The sequence below is a fragment of the Phocoena sinus genome, chromosome 15, assembly GCF_008692025.1.
Source record: "Phocoena sinus isolate mPhoSin1 chromosome 15, mPhoSin1.pri, whole genome shotgun sequence".
Taxonomy (NCBI): domain Eukaryota; kingdom Metazoa; phylum Chordata; class Mammalia; order Artiodactyla; family Phocoenidae; genus Phocoena; species Phocoena sinus.
In genome coordinates, this window is record NC_045777.1 from 18,632,011 (window position 1) to 18,649,144 (window position 17,134).

General features: G+C 44.6%; 1 protein-coding gene across 1 annotated transcript in view; it reads left to right on the forward strand.

Annotated features, from left to right (window-relative positions):
• CHD6 (chromodomain helicase DNA binding protein 6) overlaps positions 1–17,134 on the forward strand; it is a 213,826-nt gene that overhangs the window by 144,844 nt on the left and 51,848 nt on the right. The window contains 4 exon segments of the mRNA XM_032605037.1: positions 12,476–12,640; positions 13,907–14,086; positions 15,115–15,225; positions 16,858–17,060. Coding sequence (XP_032460928.1) covers positions 12,476–12,640; positions 13,907–14,086; positions 15,115–15,225; positions 16,858–17,060 — 659 coding nt within the window.

The window sequence follows — 17,134 nt, forward strand, 5'->3', positions numbered from 1 at the left end:
ACCTGTTATCTCTGGGTGCTTTCATGTTACAGTGGCAGGGTTGAGTATTGCAACAGAGACCTCATAGCCCACAACGTCTAAAATATTTACTATTATAGAAGATGTTTGCCAGCCCTGAGACAGATGGTTCCTTAGGTAGTAAGTTCTTGACCCCTGTAAAGTTCTGTGCTCCTTTGCAGCGCTCACCTGACTGTGAGGCTCGGAACCTGGGCCAGTGACAGTATGAGAAACGGGTGGCCATTTGGAGGCCATGTTAGCTGGGCACGCCTGAAGGACTTTCAGGAGAGAAACTGGAAGCGTAGGGCTGGCGTTTAGAGACAGGTCATTGTCAGAGGCAGAGATTTTGCAGTCATCGTGCTCCACCTAGTGAAGTCTAGACATTGAAGGTGAAATGCCAAGAAATGGAAAAAGCAAGAACGAGAATGTCCAGTCCTGAAGGACAAGGTAAAGTCCTCTAAGGTGATTGATTTGTCTGTGTACCAGCCAGATGGGGTGGGTGGCGCTGTCCAGAATTAGGGTCTGGGGAGAAGGGAGCAACTTTGGAATGGCCGTTTTTAATGGCCCCTGCTGGGGGAGTAGCAGGAGATGAATAAAGGAATAGCAGTAAAGTCCAAACTGAAATTGGATAGTGTGAGAGTTCTGTATGCCAGGTCAGTTTCTGAACTTCTAACACTCAACCTCAGTGGAGAAACAAAGACCGTGAACATTCGGGCGACTTAGGAGTGGAGAACACTTGTGGAAGAACATAGCAGAAGGTAAATGAGTGACGGTGTCAATGAACAGCCCCGGGTCCACGTTAGAGTTAGAATTCCTCAACTTGTGGTCTTCCAGACTGGCTGCTTTTTTGGTTATTTTTATTCACAGCTTGGTAACCAAGAGGAAACCCTCCTTTATTTTCGAGATGTCTGACCAGACTAGGTAGGAATGAAAGAATTGGCAAGAATAGAGTAATTTTCGGGCAGGGAATTGGGTCTGTGGTTATTGGGGAGTGGGGTTGGTGGGCTGTTCTGAGTTGCCCCCAGAGACGGAGCTAGGTTCTCGGCTTGCTTGGCATGGGGAGGAGAGCACGAGAGCTGGAGACTACCCCCCGAATGGTGCGCACTCAGCACACTCTCCCTGGCATTTGCCCTTCACCCACGTGCGGTGAATGTGATGTAGAAGGCAGAGTCTGGAGAGCAGGGTGCTGAGACCATCGTGTGGTTCACAGGACTGCAGCTGAATCAGCTGTGAAAATCAGCGAAATGCATTCCTATCCCTAACGGAGCAGAACACTCAACCAGGCGGCTCCCTGGTGCTGTCCTTGCTCGGAAGTTAGGTCAGTCGTTCACACATATGCATGTATTCTGATACTTTTTGTAAATGAGTGAAAGCTTTCAGTCATCTTTAGTTCTTCATGGTTATTGAAGAACCACAATTCCTCCTCTGATATAAGATGATCGTATTTCCTTTAGAAATGGGCTTGGCATAGAACATTCATCTGTGAGTGGATTGAAGCACATGCTACCTGATATAAACATCAGGGCCACGAAAAGAGAGTCCCATTATGAGCGTGGTCTTACCCTCTACCCTAGTGGAATTTTAGCATAGCTCCGGAGGTCGAGTTCAGATGGTAGAACATGTAAGTGTTCACTCTGGTCTCAAACAGCCTGGACAGATGTGGTGCAGTCCGTGCTTATCCGGAGTCGGGACAACATGAGGAAGCAGTGACAGTGCCGGGACACTGCTTCTTGACCCCTAGGCAGACCCCCTCCGAGCCTTGATAGGGAAGCCAACCCGCTTAGGGGGAGGCTGGGCTCAGCCGAGTCCCTGAGGCAGGCCTGCAGCCAAGCCAGCTTCCATGGCTGTGGAACGGAGCTGCACTGTCTGAAAACTCAGCTAGAAGTCAAAGAGCAGAGTTACCTTTTCTGGTGCTTTTTTGTTATTATTAAAAGTTCATTCATTCAGCCTTCTGGTCTTTTTGCTGGGGTTTCCTGTGCTTTGGGGGTAGAATTAGAGGCTTAAGACTTGCTAGAGAAATATGTATGTTTTTAAAACCTAGGTGTTCATAAATCAGAGGACATTGGATGTCATCCTGTTTCCTTTGGTCTCATTAGAGTCTGAGGAGTCCAGTAAATTGTATTTCTCTCCCTTTTGCCTCCAAAAGAACCAGTTAAGAAATAGACCCAGGAGTGCAAAGGATCAAAGCATCAGCTTTAATAAATGGTGATGGTGCAGTAGATGGTATAGCTTGACCTGTAGCCAGACTTAGACTTCCGAGGACTCCTGCACTCGTGCACCCTCTTCCCACAGTTAACCTTGCCCACTGAGAACTGCTGGCAGCCACCTGCAGAGGAGAGGCTGTCCGCGGAAGCCTGCAGTGACAGAGGGGGGACTCTGCCCTCCGCAGGGGATGGGGGTGGTGAGTCTATAGGAGCTTGGACCGGATCTCCCGTTTCACTGATGAGATCAGTCATTCCTTTGGAGTAGAGAGGAAGGAGGCGAAAGAGACTGTTGTGTTCCTACCTGGGAGCCGACATTCCCTCCCGGAAATACGAGGACAGAGAACTAGGGCTCCTGCTCTCGTGTCTACTCCATCAGCCCTTCCCAAATCCTTCTGCTCCCCTTTCCAGACAAGTGAAGGCACAGGGTCCTTAGCTTCCAGGACAGTAGGTTCTAGTAAATCAATTTTTAGGTCCCTTTATTAGGGAGGTCTTATCTAGAGGATCAAGTAAATGCCCCATCCTCTCTCAAACCTTGAACACGTCTGTGTTAGCATCAGTGTGTGTGAAAAATCAAGCTGTGCCTTCCCCCAGGAGGGACGGCTGTGCTTCAGTCCTGGTACGTCAGCTGCAGCAGGTTTTGTGTAGGTTTTCTATGGCACCTGTAACCCCTGAGTTCAAAAAATGGCAAAGGGTGCTTACCGTAGCCTGAGAAGGGAAAAGAGCAGTGAAAAACTGGTTTCTTTACTTCTTCTCTTTACCTCTTCTCACTGCTGCCAGCTCTGAGGGCTGAGTGGGCCTGTGGGGAAAGCAAGGTACCGTGCCACCCTTGCAGAGGCCACAAGGTGACAGTGGTAGCACGGCACAGGTCCCGTCCTTCCTGTGGATAAGGTTGTCCCCAAAGGGAGAACTCAGGAAGCCTGGGCGCAGGTGTCCTAGCCGAGAGCACAACCACAGGGTAATGCAGCTCCTGCCTGTGCCGAGAGTTGTGGAAGGGAGGAGGGAATCCAGCCTGAGGAGCCAGGGGCTTGACACTCCGCTCCAGGAAAGGAGAGGTGCTGGTTCCCTTTGCCACTTCCTCTGCCGCCATCATTGCTGGCACCGCCTCTTGCTTGGTAGAATGTATGCCTGCACTTGGACGTCTAAACTCTATTGAGTTTACTTTTCCTCGCTAGGAGAAAGTAAGGCTTTGTGAGTGCTTCATTACATGGTCCAGGCGTTCAGTGAATGTTTGTTATGTTTGTTGAACACTGGAATGTGCCGGGCACCGTTTAAAGTGTTGGAGACACAGCAGTGACCGAGACCCATGGTGTGTGCTCTCATGGAGCTTTCATTTTAGTGGAGCAGGCAGGCAAAAAACAAGGAAAAATAAGTAAGATAGTCCCAGATAGCGATACTTATTACGAAGAAATGAAACAGGATAAGAATAATGGGGATTGGACGCCCTGATGTAGAGGGTGGTGTAGGAAGGCTTCTTCAAAAAGGTGACATCTGAGCAGAGACCTAAATGATGGGGGTGGGGATCTTAAGTTATAAAATCAGTAGGAAGAATGTTCCAGACAGAGGGAACAAGAAGTGTGACGACTTAGAGTGGGGTGAGCGTCGGTGGTGCACCTGAAGCAGGTGGGACAGGTGCTTACGGTACAGTGTCAGTCCCAAATAAAGTGAGTCAAGTTTCTTTTAAGTACTCTCCTGCCTCTTTTTTCAGTGTCCTCTCTTTCTCACTCCCTGCTCCTTTTTTCTGCTGCCCAAAAGCTCCCTTTTCCCATGCCGTTAACTTGCCTCTCCTTGCTTCCTATTCTCAGCCAGGTCTTGACTGACTTACGACACATTTATTGAGCCCTACACACCAGGCCAGGCCCTGGGGAAAGAAAAGTGCTCAGGGCTTTTGAAACACGCAGTGGAAATAACAGTGCAATGAGCAGGTATCGGCGGTCTTTTCCAGAGATGTTTACATTGTCAGAGGGGTTGATACCTCTCCCCAAAGGATGGATCTGGAGCTGGAAATTTCAGATTCCAAAGTGGGCCTGCAAAGGAGATAGTTGAGGGAGGGCAGCTTCCCAGTCGGTGCCCGCTGATCCATACTGCACTGAGAGCCCCTGATTCCTCTTCTGATGAGTAGGTGGCCAGCGGATACAGACTTCCTGTGTGCCAGGAGAAATGTAAAATTGCTGGACGTGAAATAAAATACTCATGTGTAGAAAATGAACTGGGGAAGTGTCCCAGCATGCTAGACGTGGCTGGGTTCTTGTGGGACTATAGGTGATTTTTTTAACCTCTCTGATGATGTAGATTTTCATTCAGGTACAAACAGTATTTCAAAGTATTAAAGAAAATGTACCTTTAAAATGTAATAGAACTAATAATTTGAAAGAGTAATATAAGGATCAAGAGAGGAATCAACATTATGTGTGGTTCTTTGTACCAGCTATTTAATTTTCGCGTGATTGTAGAGACGTGGTGTAAGGTTCTGGACTTGCACCTGACAACAGTGAATTGAATCAGTTGGAAATCTGTCACTGTTTGGAGACTCCGCCTTTCTACCCATCACAGTCATTGGGATCTGTGTCTGTTTAAAATTTTTCTGAACCTGACTACTTGTTTCTTGTAGGCTTTTGTTCACCTCAAATGTGTTAAAAAGGACAGAACGAACTAGGTGCCTACAAATCATGAAGGAGAGCATTGGAGCTCTGTAATTTCCCCTGGGGTGGAGGGCAGCGGGGGCAAGGGGTAGCACCACTGCCTCCTACTGGTGGTCTAGCTCCAAGGGTTCTATGTTTATACGTTTGCTGGTGTGTTTTGTTTGCGCTTCACCTCAGTTGTTGACTTAGTTCTCAATGTTTCTCTTTACCACATTTTTGTGTGTGTGAGTTCTGAAAAGGAAAATAAGGAATATATGAGATTTGACTGTCAAATGGCAAGTCTCTTAAATGTGGCAGGACTCATCCTGCTATCCTTCAGGTAAGTCATCTTGGTAGAGAATGTGTTTATCTCCTGGTACCATCTTGCTGCTCGTGACAGTGCCCCCTGCCCACCCCCAGCCCCAGCAGAGGTTTGTTTTCCAGACATGGGTATCCCAGGACTAGTGAGGTGGCTTCATGGTGACATGAGAGTCCAGGTCCCTTCTGTCTCTCTGCTCCACCATCCTCAGTGAGTGTGGTTCACACGCTCTTGCTTCCAAGATGGATACTTCAAACCCCAGGTAGGAAAAATAAGGAAGGAAGGTGTGACACTTTTTTCAAGAGAGCAGAACTTTTCCAGATATCCCTGATAGACTGCTGTTATGTCTCATTGTCCAGAACTGTATTACCTCGCCAGCCCTGGGAGGCTGGAAATGGTTTCAGTTGAATACATCGCTGCCCTTCTATAAGAGTCAGGGTTCTGGTATTGAGGACAAATGGGGATATGGATTCCAAGAAGGTAATAAATTAGTGATGTCTGTAGCTCTCCTCTATTAGACCTTTGCTCAGAATATTTCTTAAGCTCCCTCTTGTAATTTGCTCTAACACCAGGTAAGCCAAAACAAAGAAAATCAGTGTCAGTACTTAATGAGCACATATTATTACTGCCTTATAGTTTCCACAAACCATATTATTTACCTTGATCACTTCCTTTATTTACCAGAGCTATCCATCAGATTTTCTCCTAATAATGAAGATTTACAGTCACTAAAGATAGTAAAAGAAGGTGTGGCAACTAGTTGTAATAGCCAAAAACAAAAGAACTTAGTTGTCCATCAGTAGGAGACTTACTGCCTAAAACAGTATGTTCAGCTTTGATAAAAGAATGAGGAATATCTCTACATACCGCTATGGAGTCATCTGGATATATTGTTGGGTGAAAAAAAAAAAGGTGGAAAAAGTATGTATAGTGTGCTAGCATTTATCTAAAAAGGCTGTCTATCTGCCTGTCTGTCTGTCATGTCTCCCCGCCATGGAAAGATTTTAAATGGTTACCTCCTGGGGGGAGGCGGTGAGGGAACAGGGAAGTGACGAATAGAAACTAGTTTTTCTGAATATGCCTTTTTGTGTATTTGACTGTGGAACCATCCGAAGTATTTTATAGCGTTATAAAACAAAATCTTTAAGAACTTTTTATTCTGAAATCATTTTAAACTTTAAAAAAGGTGCAAACTAGTGCAGAGTTCTAGGATCCTTTGCCCCGCTTCCCTTAATGTTAACACTCTGTATAACCGTAGTGTAATTATCGAACCAGGAAATTAACATCAGTACAGTGCTCTGATCTGCAGACCCTGTTCAAATTCCTTCATTTTTCTATCGGTGTTCTTTTTTCTGGTCTGGGATCCAATTCAGGATTTCACATCTCCTTTAGAAGTTAGAACTCCTCAGCCGCCTCCAATCTGTGACATCTCCTGTCTTTCCTTAGCTTTCGTGACCTTGACACTTCGGAAGGATACTGACCAGCTGCTTTGTAGAATTGTTTCTCACTTTGTGTTTGCCTGATGTTTCTCTCATGACCAGATTTGAGGTTATGTATTTTTGGCAAGAATATCATAGAAGTGATGTTATATCCTTCTCAGGGGGTACATGATGTTGATATGTCCTATTACTTGTGTTGTTAACCTTGATTACTTGGTTGAGGTGGTGTCTGCCAGGTCTCTCCACTGTAAAGTTACTATTTTTATCTTGAAACGTAGTCAGTATGTTGGGAGGAGATATTTTGAGATGCTATAAATATCCTGTTTCCTATCATACTTTTGCCTGTTAATTTTAGCATTCATCAGTGGTTCTTGCCTTCAGTAATTATTACGATGATGTTTGGCAAACGGTAATTTTCTATTTCAGTCATTCCTTCTACAGTAGGAATTGGAATCCTACTGTAAAGAACAGCTGTCCTTTGTCCCCCGTTTCTTTATGTATTGGTATTGGTATGGATTCCTGGATATCTATTTTATGTTATAGGTTATAATCCACTACTCGCATTGTTTATTTTGACGTTCGGATTTGGCCATTAGGAGGCCCTTCAGGTTGGCTCCTCTGTCCTTTAGACATGCTCCTGTCAGTTTGTGAGCACTTCTTATTTTCTGGCACCACAAGACACTCGGGTTCATGTTACATTTTTCGTGCCATATCCATGGAACTGACTGTTCCTCCAAGGCTCCCTGGTTCCTTTTAGTTGAGAATGGCATTTAGAAACCAAGGTCTGGCTACTAGGTATGCCCATTGCCACCGGAGTGTTACTGGTTCTAGACTCTGAGCAGACAGAGCTAGGAAATAACAGATGTGCGTACTGACACGAGCACTGGTACCACACCTCTGTATTCATTCCCTGTCTGTCCATCTGTAGTGAGATTTCTGATTCCAGTCCAACATCACAGGATTCCTTCTAGCCTTCTGCACTCTTCCGAATTCGTAACTCCTTTCTCTGGCTGTGAGAAGCCTGGTCTCATTGTCATAACACAGTACATCTTTACTCATTTGTTCAATCTTCGTATATGCCTAAAGTAGTTTCAGAATTACTAACCCATATTCTACAAAAAAATTTACTTGTGCGTAATATTGGACTAAAGTGTTTTTTAGGTCATTGGTCTTAAAGTATATAATCAAAATACCAATTTCCAAGGTTACTTGGTTTAGTTTTTTTCTTTCCCACCCCCTTCATTGTGGTTAAATTAATGTGGGAAAAATCAATCCCCAAAATTCAAAAGCGAAATGAAACAGTTGAACCTAGCTCTATATGATGTGGACAGCATAACCCCAAGAGTTATGCTCAAATGTTTGTATTTCATTTTTCAGTATCTTCATTGTGTTATAATTTCAGTTTGCAACTCCAATATACCCTTTATCCAGATTCACCAACTGCTAACATTTTGCCTCATTTACTTTATCATTTCTGCCCTCTCTCCTGTCTCTCTGAGTACATACAGAGACCTACACACATGTGTGCACGCACACACACACCACTTTTTGTCTGAACCATCTGAGAGTAAGTTGTCCCCTGAGTGCTTTAGTGTGTGTTTCCTAAGTGCAAGGACATTCTCTTATATAACCAGGGTTCAGTTCTCAGAATAAAGAAATGAGAATAGTATCTCTAATCCATAGTCCATGTTCAAATTTTATCATTTCTTTCAACATTCTTTATAGTTGTTATTCCCCCAGGATCCAAACTAGGATCACCCACTTCGTTTAGTTCTCACGTCTCCTTTAATGGGTCAGTGCCTTGATCTTTCTTTTCCTTTCACGACCTTGATGTCTTTGAAGGGTACAGGCTAGATATTTTATAGATAGGCCCTTATTTTGTGTCTGTGTTTCCTCAGGATTGAGTTCAGGTTTAGTGATACCTCGAAGTGATATGTCTTCTCAGTGTGTCATGTTGAGAGGAACATGATGTCCATTTGTTGATAATAAGTACTTTGAGCTTAGTTAGTGGCATCTGCCGGATTTCTCTACTATAAAGTTGCTATTTTTCCCTTTGAAATTACTAAGTAGCTTTGGAGAGAAGCTTTGAGACTATGTAAATATCCTGTTCCTCATCAAAGTTTCACCCACTGGTTTTAGTTTCCTTTGATTATTTTTGCCTGGATCAGTCATGACTGTTACGGTTGCAAAGTGGTGATTTTCTAGCAGTCATTCTACATTTTTTAGTTACTTTCTACTCTGAGGAAGAGTTTTCCCTTTTCTCCCATTAGTGTATTTATGTCAGTATGTACTCATGGGTTCTTCTTTTATTCAGTGGGTTATATTCCATACGGTATTTATTTTGATGTTCAGATAGTCCTGGACCTAACCAGCGGAAGCCTCTTAGGTTTCAGGTGTTATTTTGATGCGTCTCCATCATTCTTTGAGTACTTCCTTACATGTTTCAGGCTCATCCTGTACTTTGACTACCCTGGCCCTGGAATTAATCATTTCTCTAACATGCCTTGTTCTCTCTTGTTATGGAGAATGGAGTTTAGAAACCAAGATCTGAGGGTTCGTTATGTTCTTTGCTAGTGGGATGCCATTTCTTCTAGGCCCTCTCAGTGGACACAGCTAGACTACATACATACACACACAGGGAATATATATACATAACATGCATTCATATGTATATGTGTATATACATGCATGTGTCTACATAAACATGCACACGCATTCATGTCTTCGTGTGGTTTTATACACATACGTGCACATCTAACCATGAATTAATACTGATACCTCCAAATCCATTCTGATGCCACAGAGTTGTTCTAGTTTTTCTTCTTTCCATATTTGTAACTTCTTTCCTCAGCAGTGAAAACCCTGGCTCCTGTTACCCTCAGTATATTTACACATTTGCTCAATCCTAGATTACACAGAAAGTGTGCTAGAATTGCTGATCCTGCCACTGTGAAAAAGAAACTTATCTGCCAGTGTGTATTTATTTTTTATTTTTTTAATAAATTTATTTATTTTTGGCTGTGTTGGTTCTTAGTTGCTGTGCATGGGCTTTCTCTAGTTGTGGCGAGCGGGGGCTTCTCTTCATTGCGGTGCACGGGCTCTAAGTACACGGGCTTCAGTAGTTGTGGCTCACAGGCTCTAGAGCGCAGGCTCAGTAGTTGTGTTGCACGGGCTTAGTTGCTCCGCAGCATGTGGGATCTTCCCGGACCAGGGATCGAACCTGTGTCTCCTGCATTGGCAGGCAGATTCTTATCCACTTTGCCACCAGGGAAGCCCCAGTGTGTATTTAAAATTTAAAACACTGGAGTTCGTACATTCTTGGTGGGATATATCCCAGGGTGGGAGGGCAGTAAACCTTACATTGTTTTCAGTAGTTATGTTTCGGTGGTGATCATGATGATACTGTTTTTCTGATATTTCCTGTATTTGCGGGATAAATCAGATGAGTAATGATATTGGCATGGTTAAGAACTGAGCTTTTCAACATGGTTAAAAAGCAATACAGATGTATAGTTAATGAAGTTAAAACCCCATAGTCCCAAATTTGAATTAAAATATCAGTATGATTTCACGATGTAATTTGTCTTATGTGTGCCCATGATCGTATACACTACACACACACAAACGCTTCTGCTTTTACCCACTGAGTAGGCCCAGGAACAATGACCAACCTAGTGGCAGGGAGCATCCCTAGAGCATCCAGACTGTTGTCTCTACTGCCACTTCCCACTGAAAGAAGCTCTTGGACTACTTGAAAAAATGGCTGAATCCAGGTTTGGGCAGGAAATATAATGGGAGCATGGAACATGTCATACCAGAAAGCAAGGGAGCTGTTAGATACTGCTGGTCTTTGATATAACATACAAACATAAATACAGACATATCCATATCTTTTTCTTTATCTATGTGTATATTCACACACACACACACACACACACACACACACACACACCCCCCTGTGAGTTCATACTGACACCTCCAAATATAATACCAGAATTTTTTATAGTTTTCCTCCTTTCCATATTTGACTGAATCATGTCAAAAGAACTCAGGAGCAGGCTTCCCTGGTGGCACAGTGGTTGAGAGTCCACCTGCCGATGCAGGGGACACAGGTTCGTGCCCCAGTCCAGGAAGATCCCACATGCCGCGAAGCGGCTGGGCCCGTGAGCCATGGCTGCTGAGCCTGCGCTCCACAACGGGAGAGGCCACAACAGTGAGAGGCCCGCGTACCACAAAAAAAAAGAACTCAGGAGCCAACTTGAGGAGTTTTCCATAGGCCATATTTGAATAGCATTAAGAAACTGGGACTTCCCTGGTTGTGCAGTGGTTAAGAATCCACCTGCCAATGCAGGAGACATGGGTTTGAGCCCTGGTCTGGGAAGATACCACATGCCGTGGAGCAACTAAACCCGTGCGCCACAGCTACTGAGCCTGTGCTCTAGAGCCCGAGAGCCACAACTACTGAGCCTGCATGCCACGACTACTGAAGCCTGTGTGCCTAGAGCCCGTGCTCTGCAACAAAGAGAAGCCACCACAATGAGAAGCCTCCACACTGCAATGAAGAGTAGCCCCGCTCGCCGCAACTAGAGAAAGCCTGCACACAGCAACTAAGACCCAACGCAGCCATAAATAAATAAATAAACAAACAAATAAATTTTATTTAAAAAAAATAAAACAGCAATGCAGTAAAAAGTAGCACAGATATTACTTAAATGCATACTTGCATTGTATTCCTTAAGAAACTAATTATAAAAATCTTCATTAGTCACTTTTGGAGGGTGTTCATTTGGAAGCTGATTAAATAAAGAGAAAGAATCAGACATTTAGCTTGTCTCTCCTATATGAACTGTACATCAGGGTAACCAAAAAATTGCTGAGGGGAATTGTAACCGCTAATGAAATCATGGCTCTAGGCAATGATCATCAATTCAAAAGAAAGACAACCAGACATCATGTACCTTTTGATGGAAATTTATACACCAACTATAGATTACACTTGCCAAAGGTAAAATCTTAACCTGATCAAGTCTCAAGGTATAACTCCAGTTTAGAGGAAATAAAGGGGACGGAGGAATCCATTCAGTGACACAGCCAAAGTGCAGACGGCAGAATATAGACTGTGAGAAACTGTAGGACAGATACCTGGTCTCTTCAACAAGTAATTGGCATTTGGAAGAAAAGGAGAGATCAAAGGCAGAGATATATCAACCAGTTACAGTGCATGGGCTTTACTGGGATCCTGATCCAAACAATCAAACTTAAAGAAATATTATGAGATGAGCAGGGAAATTGGAACACTAGATAGTTAGTACTTAGTATTAATTTTTTGAAGCATAGCGATGGTAATACATTTTCCTAGAGTCCTTAACGTTTAGAAATACATATTGGAACATGTGAGGATGAATCAGTACGATGCCAAGGGTTTGCTTCATAGTAATCTTGGAGGGTAGAGGCATAGCAGAGATGAAGCAAGAGTTGACCATAAGAGGTCCTTATACTTTTCTCTACTTTCGTCTATGAAAATTTCTGTATTAAAATGAGAAAACTTAAAAAGTGGTGCTGCTTGCTCTGGGTGAGACATTTCCCCAGAGAGCGAGACAGCATCCTGGGAATGAGTGCCTGCACTCAGACCACAGGCTAGGGAGGGTAGGAAGCCAGGTCCTTCTCATCACTTTGTCCCAGCATACAGCAGTCACTCAGTAAATAACGGGCAATGAAATGGGTGCTCTTGAAGGGGTAGCTGGCATTTGGGTGAATTCTATTCCAGAATCAGTCCCATGACTCGTAACTGTGAGAGCCAGCCACTCGCCCCACGTGGAATATAAGCATTTCCCCGTTCCTTGGGCTGCTTCCGTTCTGTCTGGTGACACAATGTGTGTGACCCTCCTTCCTTCCCAGGCTCAGGCCCGATGTCACCGGATAGGCCAGAGTAAAGCCGTGAAGGTGTATCGCCTCATTACACGGAACTCCTACGAGCGGGAAATGTTTGACAAGGCCAGCCTGAAGCTGGGTCTGGACAAAGCTGTCCTTCAGGACATCAACCGAAAGGGCAGCACGAATGGAGTGAGTATGCCGGTACCTGCTTTCGAACCTAGAGAAGAACTTATCATGCGGCCCAGGGCCTCTGAATTCTTTCTTCCTACAGCCGTTTTAAGGTTCCCTTTCACTAAATTGAGCCAGGCCGCACATCTTTAATGGGTAATTCCCTGCAGTAGAGGGTAGTTCAGGTTCAGGTCTCTGCATTTTATAGATGAGTAAAGGAATCCGTAGGAGCAGTTGGGTGGTAGGATTGCCCAACATGCAGTAACATTTCAGTAAATAGAGTTTTACACATTGCCTGTTGGAAATCAGTAGATCTTAACACTTAACTCTAAATTATCACCATGCTTTTTATCTCATACTACAGACTTCGAGCTCCCTGAAGGTGAGCTATTTTATCTCACCCGGCACCCCTAACAGTACTTGGCACGTTAAAGACATGCAGTGCGTGATGATCAACGAAAAAATGAATGAATGAACGGTCAGCTTGAAATATGGCAGTTAATACAATCTTCTTTTCCCCCTCTAGAGGGGATAAAAATTGCTGCTAAGATTCTTGAATTGTATTAAAGTCTAGGCAAACAAAGCAGAATATCTCCTTAATCTCTGGCCCTTCTGAGTTGTCTTTAGTCCAGATGTTCTACATCCTCTTAGCTATGCGTATGTTGCTAAGTTTAATACTTCAAGTTACCAGTGCTGGGAGTCATGGAATTCCCTCCTGTGATTGATATAAAGAGAACCAGATTCTTAATTAGAACCAGGAAAGGGTGTTTTGAACTCCCATTTCCTGTTTTCAACAAGCAGTTGAGAAGATAACACTTGGCATGGGATCCTTTCTTTAGTTAAGAAATGACATCATTTCCAATACTGTTGTATTTATTTAATAATGAATAACTCATTATTCTTTAGCTCATTTGGTACATCTGGAGGTTTTTAAAGATACAGACTCAAACTGAAACATAAAATAAACATTAAATATATTCTCTTCAGTGGTGCATAGTTTTAATGGTTTGTGACACTTGATAATAACCAGCATCCTGAGGAATGTTAGGGCCACTGGGTCGTGTGCTGGGTTTTATTCCAGAGCTCCCTGGAGGATTGTCTGCCTGCCCTCCCCATCATTCTCTTGAGTGTCTATCTGGGTTTTCATTTTCTAAATCTTGTGTCTTTAGTCTTCTGACATGTGCAGTCAGTGGAGGAACTGGGTACTGAATCATGAAGGTCAGATTTGAGGCTGTTTTTCTCCTGTGCATTTCCCACTTTGTGAGTAGCCTTTGGTGACCTGTCCAGGTACAGCAGCTTTCAAAAATGGAGGTAGAGGACTTGCTCCGGAAAGGTGCTTATGGTGCCTTAATGGATGAGGAAGACGAAGGCTCCAAGTTCTGTGAAGAAGACATAGACCAGATTCTGCAGAGGAGAACCCACACCATCACCATCCAGTCTGAAGGGAAAGGATCCACTTTTGCCAAGGTATAAGGCCCTCTCCGCAGAGTCCACGTGGGGTGGCAGTGGAAAGAAAAGTCTTTATTCTTTGACCCTCATTAGCCCGGCTGCTATTTGTCTAAATGCAAACCGTTGAAATGGTCTCTGGCTACACAGCTGTTCTGTGTGCCACCCTGGAGATGCAGGTTCTTAGAGAGGCTTTGAATAATGGGTCACAAGCTAGAAAAAAAATCACGCTGAATCCTTGGAGCTGATCTTCCGTGGGCAGGATAGACAGTTGGGTTTGCAGTTTGCCGCCTTCACTATTCACGGAGACTGCTCCAAAACCCTCGAATGGTCATCCCGAGTCCCTTGGAGAGCACTCCTTGATCAGGGAGTTGAAATTCCAGTGAACACGTATTTTGTTCATTTCATGAGACAAGAGATTTTATTCAAGATTCCCAGCTTCTAGTCTAGGTGCCTTTTTCCTCTGCCCGTCAGGTCGCTGGATTTAGAATTCAACTAACCAGACCACTTGTTAGATCACTCTAAGGTTCTCTCGCCATAGGTTCTGTGAGCTTCATGACCTGTGTGATCAAATCACCTGTTTGATGGCTTATGGGGGAAGGGCTTTTTCGGGGACATTTTGTGCTTTAGAGGCATAGCTCATCTCTGTACACCTCATATGGCCCAGCCAGGGCCTTTCCCAGAGTGGAAACTTGGGGATTGGTGACCTGAAAGAAAATCTATATCCAGGGAAGTTTTAAGAATCAGCCGTTTCACGGGCAACTGGACATACGTTGCCATCATCTCCCAGGGGTTGTCCTCCTGCTTCCAAGTTTAAGTTATAAAAAATGATCCTGTAGGTTGAAATTGTAATATCCTCACCCCACCTTTAAAATAAAATTTTAAAACAATAGCTTCAAGATTTTCACTTTCATTTTGGCAGCTCTGTTAGGGGTTTTGATTTTGAATGCGGATGGAGAATATTCTTGAGTCTCTGGTGCATTTGAGATCACACAGGTGTTTTACAATTGGTGTTCAAGTATAGTTTATTGGCTCTTTCTTCTTCACAGGCTAGCTTTGTGGCTTCAGGAAACAGAACGGATATTTCCTTAGATGACCCAAACTTTTGGCAGAAATGGGCTAAAATAGCTGAACTGGACACTGAAGCAAAGAGTGAGAAGGTACAGCACTGAGAATATTTTATTTCATTGAACATTTCACTGGTGTCTTATGGGACCGTAAATTCCTACCAGCTCAAATCATTATTTACTCCTAAGCCTTAGTTCTTAAGTAAGGTGCTGTATGTAACCCACTTAAAACATGCCTGGCACATAGAGCTTGAGAAATGTTATCTTTAAAGTGACCTAATGGGGCATACAGTCTGCTGGGTGTCCAGGAGATTCGATAAAAACAATTAGAACTGGAACTGGCCAGACAGGTCAAGATCAGCCCTCTGACCCAAGCCAAAATCCTATCCTTGGCATGTGACCGTTTTCCTCTATTTCGACACTTCGTATGCAAGGAACTTTACCTCTGACGAACATTAGAGGAAAAAAGCGTGGTGAAGAAAAGTTTGTTGGGTTCACCTCCATTCTTTTCAGTATCTTGAATTTTCCTATTTCTGAACATGAGAAAGAGAATGGCCTTGGAATAAAACCAGAGTTTGGATACTGGCTCTGCCACTGACTAGCTGTATGTCTTTGGGCAAGGGAGCTGACCTCACTGAGAGAGTGAAAAAAGACATGTGAACAAAGGAGGTGGTGACGCCCACTTGGCAGAGTTAGAGATAACATTGTGAAGGTGGCTGCCCAGCCCATGTGAGGCAGCCCATACGTGTTAGTTTCCCCTCCCTCCATCTCTGACCCAGTTACCTTCCTCAGGGATGAGCACACATCACTTTCTGCCTGTCTTCTTGGGTGAGTGTTGAACTCTCATGGACTCACAGACCCAGGAGACTGTCCCTGCTTACATCTAGCTGATTCAGTAACCAGCGTCCAGCCTTAACTATTCTTCCGTAGGATCGCCAGAGGTTGCTTAATCCAACCTCTTTTCTCCTGGTAGGAGGATTCTGCAGTCCCCTTAATAACCTGTTTCTAGTGTTTAACAATGTCACAGTCAGGGAGTTACTCTGTGTGCAGGACAGTGGGCAAGAGGGGGAAGAAAAAGCTCTTGCCCTGAGACAGTAGGCAGGAGCTTAGCTGAGCTTTGGGAAGAGGCATGGGGGGAGGGGCGAGAAGCATAAAGTGATGGAGACCAGAGAAGTGATGGTCTTGGCCAAGGGAGCCGCCAGAATGGGTGAGTTTCCTGAGCTAGAGGTTATCTTTTCCATGAAAGACAAAAGGTTAGTGGCACCAGTGGAAGGCCAAATGAAGTGGCAGTAACTTGTGTTCGTCTTCCAAAAGTTGCTGAGCAGATGGAATTCTCTGACTCCTCCTGTCTCCAGAGCACAGGCGGCCTCCGCATGCCAGGCACAACAGCTGGGGTGCACCACTCCCATCCTTCTTGGCAAGAACAGGAGGCCATTCTGGCGCTGGGGGGACTCGCCTGCCCAGGCCCCTGTTAGACTGCAAAACCAGTAGATGGGGGCGGCCGGCACTGGGGGCGGAGGGACACACCAACTTCATCAAGTCCCAGAGTGTCCCCTCTGCTTGTCGTGGACACGGCAGGTGTGCTGGGAAGAGGCTTTCCTGCTGGAGGACGAGATGGGGCTGGTTCTTTTCCAAATGTGTCCTGAGGAACAGCAGCAGGATCTGCATTGTGATGCAGGGAGAGTGAAGGGGACTTTCTCCCCAGCAGTCCTCTCTTGTTTCCAGGAAAGCTTAGTGATTGACCGCCCACGCGTGAGGAAGCAGACCAAACACTACAACTCTTTTGAGGAGGATGAGCTCATGGAGTTTTCAGAGTTGGACAGTGACTCTGATGAGAGGCCCACGAGGTCCAGGCGCCTCAATGACAAAACCAGACGCTACCTCCGAGCCGAGTGCTTCCGGGTGGAGAAGAACCTGCTCATCTTTGGGTGGGTATTGGCTTCACCTGTTTGTTCTTGTTGTTGTTTTCCCCTCTTTGGTTCAGTCCCTGAGATTTGTCCAG